The sequence below is a fragment of the Anser cygnoides genome, chromosome 28 (genome assembly GCF_040182565.1).
Source record: "Anser cygnoides isolate HZ-2024a breed goose chromosome 28, Taihu_goose_T2T_genome, whole genome shotgun sequence".
NCBI classification, from domain to species: Eukaryota; Metazoa; Chordata; class Aves; order Anseriformes; family Anatidae; genus Anser; species Anser cygnoides.
The window spans coordinates 2,513,949-2,525,230 of record NC_089900.1 but is presented as its reverse complement, the minus strand read 5'-3'; the positions used below and the strand labels follow the sequence as shown (position 1 = coordinate 2,525,230).

At 51.0% G+C, this 11,282-nt stretch overlaps 1 protein-coding gene across 1 annotated transcript; it reads right to left on the bottom strand.

Annotated features, from left to right (window-relative positions):
- Positions 1-9,514: 9,514 nt before the first annotated feature.
- On the bottom strand, positions 9,515-10,496 carry LOC136787142 (olfactory receptor 14C36-like). The gene has a single exon (XM_066984275.1). It carries the CDS (start codon positions 10,478-10,480, stop codon positions 9,515-9,517), a length of 966 nt encoding a protein of 321 aa, XP_066840376.1. The 5' UTR covers positions 10,481-10,496.
- Between the last annotated feature and the right edge of the window lie 786 nt (positions 10,497-11,282).

Genomic DNA, 11,282 nt, shown 5'->3' with positions numbered 1-11,282 from the left:
TTGCCCTGCTGCCAGAGACTCACAGTGTCAAGAGTCTGCAGATCTGTCCTGCCACACGCTGCCCTCTGTTGTTGCGCTCCTCGCTGCCTCCAGCACCTCTCTCCTCTCCTCTCCCCGTGCCACCTGTGGTCAGAGCCCTCAGCCCTGCTGCGCTGTGCAGAGGAGCTGCTCCTGGGCAGAGCTGGCTCTCTGCAGCGCTGCCCCCTTGCCAGGAGCTCCCCTTGGGCCCAGGAGCCCGGCCCAGCTCAGCAGCACAGCACACAGCACCCGATCATGGCATCGCTTGCTCTGTGCCATTGGGCTCCCTCGAGGTGTCTCCAAGGCCTCAGGGCTGACAGCTCCTGAAGGCAGCAGGGTCTCTCCTGGGGTATGGTGTTTGCAGCAGACTGAAGTCATCACCAACTGCTCCTCACTGAACACAGAAGAGACTGATTTTAGAAGTGTGATTTGTGCTGTTGATGTGCAGTTGTCAAACATGACGTTGTGGTTTAACCCAGCTCAGCACCACACAGCTGTTAGCTCACTGCCCCTGCAGCTCCACACCTGTAAAGCTCATTGGTTGAGATAAAGACAGTTTAAAAGGACAGAAAAGGAAGAGATTAATAATAACAACAACAATAACAACAGTAATAATTACGTGCACAATGCAATGATGTACAAGGCAATTGCTCACCACCCAATGATCGATGCCCAGCCCATCCCCGAGCAGCGGTCCCCCCGACCCTGGCCAGCCTGCACCGGGATCCAGTGTTGCGGTTCCTTGACATTTTTTTTAGGGTAAAACCAGCTTTCAGAAGGATTTGGGCTATTTCCTTCCCTTCTCAAATACTTCTGCTCTGTTGCCCCACATGACGATGTCACCAAGGTATTGCAGGTGTTCAGGAGCTTCCCCCATTCCAGGGCAGTCTGGGTCAGTCCATGGTAAATGGTAGAGCCAATTGCTTTGTCAGTCACCTCTTCCCTAGAGGGGGATCCCAGCTGCTTGGCTTCCCTGCCCTCTAATTCCAGGCTATTGGCCCTGTTCTCCCAGCACTGGAGCAGCCAAGTGACAGTGTGCTCACCTAGATGATGACTGAAATTTTTTCACAAATCTCATAGCTCGCCCTGGGATAAGGGTCTTGTAGGTTACTGATGCCATTCTGATCTCTTCCTCTTTGCCCTCCTTCTTCCTTGGTGGCCCAACTTGTTGAAGCATTCCTTGTCTTCTTCCTCCTTTCTTGTCTGCATAGGAGTTTCTTTCCTTTCTAAGAAAAAAATAAATAAATGTTTTTTACATCCATAGTTTTCTCTTGCATATAGGAGCAACCAATAGGGGCACAGGTTGGTTCTCTGGCACAGCAATGGGACCCATCAGAGAGGCTGGAGTGGCTGCAGGGCCTGTCACAGGGGTTGGAGAGGCTGCAGGGCCCATCCCAGGAGTTGTTGTGGCTGCAGGGCCTTTCAGAGGAGTTGGAGTGGCTGTAGGGACCGTCACACAGGTTGGAGTGGCGGCCTGTCACTGGACTTGGAGTAGCATTGACTGTGTCTTCTATACTTAGGAAAAGGCCCAGCATGTTGCAGTGATTTGTGTCTTTTCACAAGACTTTTTCATGCATTTCACCAGTTTTTTAGGATTCTGCACTTGCTCAGGGGTGAAGTTCCAAAGCATTGGATGTGCCCACTGCTCTAGGGGCCTGCCAGTGTCCTCCCATGCTCCTAGCCCCTACTAAATCTCCTGCCTCGGGGCAGACTTCTGGATGGCATTCTCAAGTACTTGTTTAACCTTAAACAAAAGCTGAAACACATTCAGGAGACATCACAATAGGAACAGGCTGGTTTCACCATCCTAGGGATATTCAAAGCTTTGAAGAGCTATTGTAACTAGCCTGGAAGAGAAAGGGGAGGTGAAGGAGAAAGGGAGAGAGTGAAGAAGTTGTGAAAAGTGTCACCCTTTTGTCAGCTCCCTGTCCCTATCTACCAGCTCAGGGGCTGAGTACCAGGGGAACAACTGGTCTTGCTGCTAAAGGCTGAGGCAAAGAAGGCATTAAATATCTCAGTCTTTTCCTCATCTCTTCTCAAAATGTTTCCCTCCACATCCAATAAAGTATGAAGATTCTCCTTAATCCTCCCCTTCTCGTGTATTTCTAAAAACATTTTTATTGTCTTTGATGGTAACAGCCAGACTGATCTCCAGTTAGGCTTCGGCCCTTCTAATTTTGTCCCTGCAAAGCCTTGCAACATTTAGGACAAAGCTCCAAACAAAATGACAGAAGGCATGAGAAGGAAGCACAGAAAAGGTGCCTTCCATGCTCTAGCCTTCTGTGAGTCTGTGCTGCAATTCCGTTCAACTAGTTACTCCTGCATTGTCCAAACTCTCCTCCAACAGCAGCTCCATCACTGAGTTCCTCCTCCTGCCATTCACAGACATGGGGGAGCTGCAGCTCCTGCACTTCGCGCTCTTCCTGGCCATCTACCTGGCTGCCCTCCTGGGCAACGGCCTCATCCTCACCGCCGTAGCCTGCGACCACCGCCTCCACACCCCCATGTACTTCTTCCTCCTCAACCTCGCCCTCCTCGAAATGGGCTGCATCTCCACCACTCTCCCCAAAGCCATGGCCAATTCCCTCTGGGACACCAGAGCCATCTATCAACGGTGTGTTGCACAGGTCTTTTTCTTTCTTTCTTCATATCAGCAGAAATTTCTGTCCTTACTACCATGTCCTACGACCACTACGTTGCCATCTGCAAGCCCCAAGCAAGTTCTTTCAACATCTCGGTCGTTCAAAAAGCACCTCTGTGAAGCATGCAGAGACCTCTCTGGAGTACCCTAACTTCTGCCTGGGGTAGGAGAGGTAGACCCCCCAGGATCCCCAAGCATCGCTCTGTGTCACCCATCACAGCCTTGGTACGCACAAGCACCTCCCCGTGCTGCACAAGCAATTTGCTGAGGCAGCCAAAGATCTCCCCAGAGCACCCGGTCACCTGCGTGGGGTATTCAAGAACCTCCCTGGAGCACCCAAGTCTCTCAGCAAGCCACCGTGGTGTCTCTTGGAGCATGCAAACATCTCTGTGCAGCACCCAAGCGTCTGCCCCAGGCATACTTGGACATCCTAGAGCATTTTCCTGGAAACACAAGCGCCTCCCTGGGAGCACCCAAGCATATCCCCAGGCCACCCAGACACCTTCCTGAAACACCCAAGCATCTTCCTGTGGCACCCAGGCATCTCCCTGGGGAAACCAAGCACGTACTTGGAGAGCCCAAGCATCGTTGTGAGTCTCCATCTTTTGTGCGTGAGCAAACCAAGGGGCACCAAAGGATCACCTGGGGGCACCCAAGCATCTCCATGGGGCACCCAGGATCATCCTTGGAACACCCAAGCACCTGCACACAGCAGCCATGCACCTCCCTGGAGAAAGCATGCGTCTCCCTGGGGCACAGAAGCGTCGTCTTGGAGCTCCAGAACATCTCCCTGCATTGTTCAAGCATGTCTCTGGAGCAGCCAAGCAGCTTCCCACGTCCCCAAGCATTTGAGCAGGTCACTCAAACACCTCCCTGGATCCCACAGGCATCTTCCCCAGGTAGCCAGGCATTTCCCAGGCATCTCCCAGAGCACTCCAGCATCTCCACAGGACACTGAAGCACTTCCCTGGTGAAGCTAAGCACTTCCGTGGAGCACCCAGGCATCACCCCAGGGCACCCAAGCACCTCTCTTAAGTTGCCAAGCATAGCCACAGGGCACTAAAAAGATCTCCTTGGATGACACAAGCATTTCCTCAGAGCAAACCAGCATCTCCCTGGAGTGCCCAAGAGCCTCTGGAGTGCCCATCCATCGCCCCAGGACCCCAACTCTTCCCCTGGTGCTCGCAAGTAAATCCCTTTGCACCCAAGTAGAAAGTCAGGGGAAAAAAGGGAAAGCGTCCCAGGGCACCCAAGCACATAACCCTAGAACGCAAGCTCTCACTTTGAGCACTGAAGCATCTCCCCATGCCATGCAAGCACCATTCTGGAGCACTCAAGCATCTTCTAGGAGACGGTCTTAAACTACCAGAGCATTCATTTCCATTAGATATTAGGCATGTTCGTGGAGCACCCAGGCATGTCCCAGGGCAACCAAGGTTGAAATGGAGATTCCAGGGTGCTCCAGGGAGGTGCTTGAGTGCCCTGGGAAGAGCCTGGTGTGCCCAGGGAGCTTCTTGTCTCCTCCAAGGCTCTGCAGGGCTGATCCCGGGAGGTGCTTGTGTGCGCCAAGGCCATGCTCGGTTTCCAAAAGGAGGAAATTGCGTGTTCCAGGGGGATTATGTCGAGTTCAGGGCGGCAATGTAGAGATTCAATCCAATGACAATTCAGGCAACTGTGGGGCTGGGACATACTGGCTGATAGAGTTCCAATAGGGTGAAGCTTTGGAAGAAGCCTGATGTGTCGTGGGGAAACCACAGGTATTGGGAAATCCTCAGGAAAACACAGGTTTGTGTTTGAAGCCAAAGCTAGTAAGGATGGAGAGAAATTAGGAGAGCTTTGGCAATCATGGGGTCAGAGGGAGGTGGGAATGTGAGTGTGTGGTAAAAGTCTGCAGGGATGCAAGCACAGATACAGGAAAATGTACGACAGGATGTGGAGGGGCATGGCGGAGGGCCACTGTGGGGCTGGAGCCCCCCAATGGAACCGGTGTCTTTAGGGCTACAGCTGCAGCCTCTTCCACTGAGGCCCAGCAGAGGACACCGGTCCCTTACAGCCCCTGGGCCTTGTTACCTCCTCAACCCCACAGAGCCTGGCAAGTGTCCTACGAATGTCCTGCACTCGGAATTGCACACCCCCACATCACACTGCCCCTGCCAGAGCCCCGAGCAGCCCAGGAAGTGCAGGATGCCCCTTTCCAGGGGATGCGCTCAGGCCTTGGCCATCCCCCTTGGTGAAACACATCAAGGGCTTTCAGAGCCACATCCCCACTTGATTTTCCACCTGTAACCAGTGCCTCTGATTTTCTCCTTCACCATCTCCCAGGGACAGGCACCTTGTCCGCTTGTTCCCATCGTGGTCTCTTCAGGTATGGCCCTCAGTGGAGCTGGCCAACACCCTCAAACAGTTGGAGGCTTGCTTGTCTTTTACTTCTTCAGAGGCTTGCTCGTCTTTTACTTCTTCAGAGGCTTGCTCCAGCTTTCTGGTTCTGCAGTTCAGGAACTTGGCAGCAGAAGGCGAATCAACATGCAAAACTCCTTCAGAAGCCAAGACTCTGGGCATAACTCTCCTGAAGTCTTCAGTTCTTATGGGTTAATTAGGGAGATGCCAGGAGTCTTCTTAAAGGGAAAGAATTTAATAATAATAATAATAATAAACAACCTTCTAGGAAAGAATCTCTTCTTTCTGCCTTTTTTTTTTTTTTTAGTTGTCCGCCTACAGATAAAATGATATCAGCGACCTCCAACTGATATTAATTCTGAATGTCTTCTAAGGGACTCTGAAAATGTTTTTTTAAAGACAGAAGGTCCTGTGTCATATCTCATAGCCCCAAATGGGTGCTTCAGCTATTCCAGGGTATCCTTGAGGCAGCAGCAACATCTTTGTGGGCAACTGAATCAAGCCCTGAAGGACATTGTAGGCCAAACTGAAATGTATGTGGAAAATTCCTTAATGTAATAAATTTGTAAGAAGACTTCAATTTCAGAATTTTTTATGCTTGTCTACAAGTTATCATCATTTTTTTAAAAGGTGATGTACATGGAGCAGTGAGTTATGACACTTTCTCCCCCTTTATGTGAAGAAAAAAAAATGTAACTCTCTCCAAAAATATATTTCTTCCCAACACTTGAAAGGGAGATTATGTCCCCAGGACATGCGCATATTGGCACATTTCACCTTTACATCTCAGGTCTAAGCAGAGCAGAGAGCAATGAAGGTTAGAGAGGTTGGACACATCCTGCTTTTATCTCTTTGCTGTCAAGCAGCGGCCACACCTGTGCTAGGAATTCCCTCACACATCCTTCCTGTTTATGAACCAGCCAAATCTTTATGGCACAAGTGGCAGACTCCAACACCCAGAAGCCCAGAGCACAGAATTATCAGCAAATCACAGAATCATTTAGGTTGGAAACAACCTCTAAGATTATCCAGTCCAACCTTTGACCTAGCACTGCAATGTCCACCATTAAAACATGTCACAAAGCCCTACATCTTCATGTTTTTTAATGACCTCCAAGGATGATGACTCAACTACTTCCCCTGGCAGCCTGTTCCAATACTTCATAACTCTTTCAGAGAAGAAATTATTCTGAATATCAAACCTAAACCTCTCCTGGCACAACTTAAGGCTATTTCCTCTTGTCTTATCACTTGGTACTTTGAGAAGAGACTGATCCCCACTTCACTATAGTCTTTTTAAGGTGATTGTAAAGCACGGTAAGGTCTCCCCTGAGACTCCTTTTTAAGGCCCAGGGCACAGCTGAGGAAAGCAAATGTGACCCCTGTCTTAAAGGAATGCAAGATGAAAGACCCAGGAAACTATAGCCCAGACAGCCTTTCCTCAGTTCCCGGGAATCTGATGGGGTAGCTAAACATGGAAAACATTTCCAAACACACGGAGGATAACAAAGTGATCAGGAGTCAGCATGGATTCACCAAGAGTTTCTTGAGACTTACCAGCTTGACAGCCAGTGATATCCCTTTTGGGAAACTGGAATTCCTGGGCATCTCCCTGAAGTGCCAGGGCACTGATGTGTATAGTGCATAGAAAAAGAGGAAGAACCAGAGGTCTGTGTGTGGTTACAGAGCTCTCATTTTGGATAGCAGAGATGGTGTAACAGCCCACAACAGGGGTGCGTCCAGGGGTGGAGAGGATTGTAAGGCACGGAGGGAGAGCAGACCTTTCAGGGGGAGAGCAGCGGCAACATAAGGAGCTTTGCCCTGGTTTTGGTGATGAGAACTCATGGGTCTGGATTAGCAGGCACACGAACATGGGTGACCTTGTCGTTGGTGTCACCTAGAGACCTCCTGTAAGGAAGAAGCAGCAGGTATGGCCTTCCTCAGACAACTGGAAAATGCCTCAAGTTTGCAGGAAATGGTCCTCACAGGGGAAGTTGAAACACTCAGATTTCTGCTAGAATACCAGTACAACAGAGCACAAGCCATCTAACGGGTTTCTGGAGGGCATCAATGCTAAATTGATGAGCATGCAAAGATATTGTTAGGACAGCCAAAGCCCTCCTGGAGTTGAATCTGGCAAAGGACGTGAAGAACAACAAGAAGGACTTCTACAAGGACATCAGCATTGAATGGAAGGCTGGATAAAATGCAGGCTCACTGCTAAATACAGAGAAGGCAAAGGTGGCAGAGGACATAGAGAAGGCTGAGGCACTGCTCACTGTCCTCTTTGCCGCATTCTTTCCAACCTTGGCCTCTGGAACGGCAAGTCCTTGAGATCAGAACAAAAAAAGCCTGAAGCAGGGAAGTCGTACTTTGTGAGGTGGAGGACCTTGTTAGGGAACCCTTGGGCAAACTGGATTCCAAAGAAGTGGTGGTTAAGAACACGACTGGAAGGAGTAAGTAGGAATTTATAAAGCGGAAAATGTGTTTAACAAACCTGACTGCCTTCCACTAAAAGATGTCCTCAGATCGTGGAGGCTTGTGGTTGCTCAGGGAAGTTGTGGAGCCTCCATCCCTGGAGGTATTCAGAACCCATTTGGACATGGACCTGGGCAACCTGCTCAGGCTGATCCTGTTTGAGCAAAGGGGTTGGCCTAGGCAATCTCCAGAGCTCCCTTCCAACCTCAAACATTCTGTCATTCTATGATACCTGGCAGTGTTTCTGGAAACTTTTCCGTGGTACCGCAAACCAGTCTGAGTCCTGGTGCCCAAGGAACAGAGTTTGCTTTTAGGATGACCTCACTCACTAGGTAACCCTGATGAGCAGAGATTACAAAAGCAGGCAGTGTCTCAACCCACAGCAGTATTCCCAGGTCCAGACTCCACTGCCTTGAGGATTATGAATTGGAAGAACCTTTGGAGGCCTGTACCTTGGCCTGCCCTCAGCTGGGATAACTTGGCAGCTAGATCACGTTGGTCAGTGCTTGGTTCACCTCTCATGCCCAGAGGTGATTTTTTTTCCTCCTTTCATTTGATATCTTTCTGCTTTTTCTATCTTCTCTGCCCCAACTTGTGCCCCTGCCAGATCAACACACCTACTCAGACCAAGGGCAATCCCAGCCTGCTCTTGAAGCACAGCCTCACCAGGATCCCCTGGGACTCTGCAAGCAGGCTGTGAGGGCCTGCTCCAGGAAGAGATGCACTGCATGAGACCAGAGGAGGGCACATGAGAAACCCAACAGCCAGTGCAGAGGGACAGTGGCAGTAATTGTGAGCTGATGTGGGGCCAGAGCCAGGGGCTACAGAGATCACCAGTGAAGCCCTCCAGCAGCTCCTTTCCACACCCATGCAGGGAATAACACACCCAGCGGTGCTCCTGAGAGAGGTCAGGACACAGGACAGGAGGCACTGTGAGCTGTGGTACCAGGCACTGATGCTCAGCCCTGGCTTTGGGGTCTCCCAGCAGGTGCTGTCAGTACCTGCAGTCCCAAAGCCCCTGGCCCTGTGGGCAGCACTGAGGCCCGTCCTGACCTTTGGGAGCTGCTCTGGCTGCAGAGGGGCTGCCAGGAGCGCTGGGGCTGGTGCTGCCCACCCACACATCCTGCCCCAGGTGTCTCCTGGTCCCTGCAGCCATGGCTGTGACTGAGGGGAGAGGCCGGCCTGGCTGGGGCGTGGGGCCTGGCAGTAGTTTGGGGGTGGTGGCCGTGTGAGAACTTGCTGCAGTGCTGTGGCTCCTGTCCACAGGCCTGTCTCTGGGCTGGCCCAGCATCACTGCCCCACTCACAGCCCCATGTCCCCTCTGTGTCGGCACTGCTTGGGGCAGAGGGCATCAGGGCCAGGGAAACAACCCCCCTGGCACGGTCCCCACAACAGAGCTTGGTGCCTTGTCCCCCTACAGCCCTCCTGGTCTGGCTGCTTTTCCCAGTGCCAGGCCCCAGACCAGCCCTTGCTATGTCTCACACTGGGGCTCGCTGACAGCCCCACTCTAGAGTCTGTAGGGTCTGGGCATGGGTGACAGGGCTGGTTGTTCCTCTAGTGCAGGCACAGATCATAGCATGAGGAAGGAGCCAGACATTTCCAGGACCAGTTCCCACCTGGGATTTTATACTTTCCTTTTGGTTGATGCCAGCTCTGCTGAGCTTTGAAAGAAAAGCCCAGCCTTCAGGAAGTGAAAAAATCGCATTTATTATATAGAGAAACCAATTATGTTGCTATGAGACAGTCTGCACTGCTACACACTTTGAGACTGACTTTTATCCAAGCTTCTGCTGAGACAATGCAGGTTCATTCAGCAATAGCAGTGGGAGGAGTGAATATATATTTTGGGGGGGGGGGGGGAAACAGCAGAAGAACAAACAGTTAAAAATAATGAAATTAAAATAATGAAATATGGAAACAAGAAAAAATATAATAATGGAAAAGAACAAAGCACAAGGCTGGAATGGGATATATTGAGAGTCACCTGTGGAGAGATACGGGAACTTTATGATTCCTAAAAAATATAATTAAAAACACTTTCAAAATAGCATCCTTTAGTGCTTCAATCCTCACACTGTAGATGAGGGGGTTCACTGCTGGGGGAACTGCTAAATACAGAATTGCAACTGCCACCACCAGATCCAGGGATGGGGAGGAGATGGAGGGGGGCTTCAGGTAGGCAAATATGGCCATGCTGATAAACAGGGTGACCACAGTCAGGTGAGGGAGGCACGTGGAGAAGGCTTTGTGCCGGCCCTGCTCAGAGGGCATCCTCAGCACTGCCATGAAGATCTGCACATAGGACACCACAATGAAAGAAAAACATCCAAACCCCAAAAAAGCACTGAACATGAGAAATCCAGCTTCCCTGAGATAGGAGTCAGTGCAGGAGAGCTTGAGGATCTGAGGAATTTCACAGAAGAACTGGTCCACAGCATTGCCTTGGCAGAGGGGCAGGGAAAATGTATTGGCCGTGTGCAGCAGAGCATAGAGAACCCCACTGCCCCAGGCAGCTGCTGCCATCTGGGCACAAGCTCTGCTGCCCAGGAGGGTCCCGTAGTGCAGGGGCTTGCAGATGGCAACGTAGCGGTCATAGGACATGACGGTGAGAACATAAAATTCTGCTGATATGAAGAAGAGGAACAAAAAGACCTGTGCAGCACATCCTGCATAGGAGATGGCCCTGGTGTCCCAGAGGGAATTGGCCATGGCTTTGGGCAGAGTGGTGGAGATGCAGCCCAGGTCGAGGAGGGCGAGGTTGAGGAGGAAGAAGTACATGGGGGTGTGGAGGCGGTGGTCGCAGGCTACGGCGGTGAGGATGAGGCCGTTGCCCAGGAGGGCAGCCAGGTAGATGCCCAGGAAGAGCGCGAAGTGCAGGAGCTGCAGCTCCTGCATGTCTGCGAATGGCAGGAGGAGGAACTCGGTGATGGAGCTGCTGTTGGACATCTGGTGCTGCCTCTGGGTATGGAGATCTGGACAGGTCGGAAAACAGCATGACAAGTCAGGGGAGTCTTCTCTGAGTTAAACCTATGCCATTCCTTGTAGACCCTCCCCCTGCCAGACTCAAATGGTTCTTCTTTCTTTGTTGAAAAATGTCATTCAACTTCATGACATAAGCTTCATTTCTAAAGTTCAGTGTGCCGTGAGAAGCAGGGACCTCTGCTCCTGGACTCTTGAGGGAATCAGTCCTGACTCAGAGCAGTGAATGCACAGGAACATGACAGCTGGGCAAAGTTTTATTTTCAGATTTTGTCAGATGAAATCCTTTCTTACACAGAAGGCCATGTCAGCATCTGCATTCCCAGTGCTACAGAATTGTTGTGGTTTAACCCGGCTGGCAGCTAAACACCACACAGCCGTTCGCTTACCCTCCCCCCTCCCTCTCTGGGATGGGGGAGAGAAACGGGAAAGTGAAGCCTGTGAGTTGAGATAAAGACAGTTTATTAAGACAGGAATATAATAATAACAATAATAATAATAATAGTGATAATGATAATAGTATTAATAATAATAATGTGTAAGAAACAAGTGATGCACAATGCAATTGCTCACCACCTGCTGACCGATGCCCAGCCTATCCCCGAGCAGCCGGCCCCCCACCCCGGCCAGCCACCCCTATATATTGTTTAGCATGGTGTCAGATGGTATGGAATACCCCTTTGGCCAGTTTGGGTCAGCTGTCCTGGGTCTGTCCCCTCCCAGCTCCTGCTGCACCCCCAGCCTGCTCGCTGGCAGGACAGAGTGAGAA

What these genes read in the sequence shown, in the direction of transcription:
- LOC136787142 (XM_066984275.1), bottom strand. Translation starts at nt 10,480, where the DNA reads ATGTCCAACAGCAGCTCCATCACCGAGTTCCTCCTCCTGCCATTCGCA.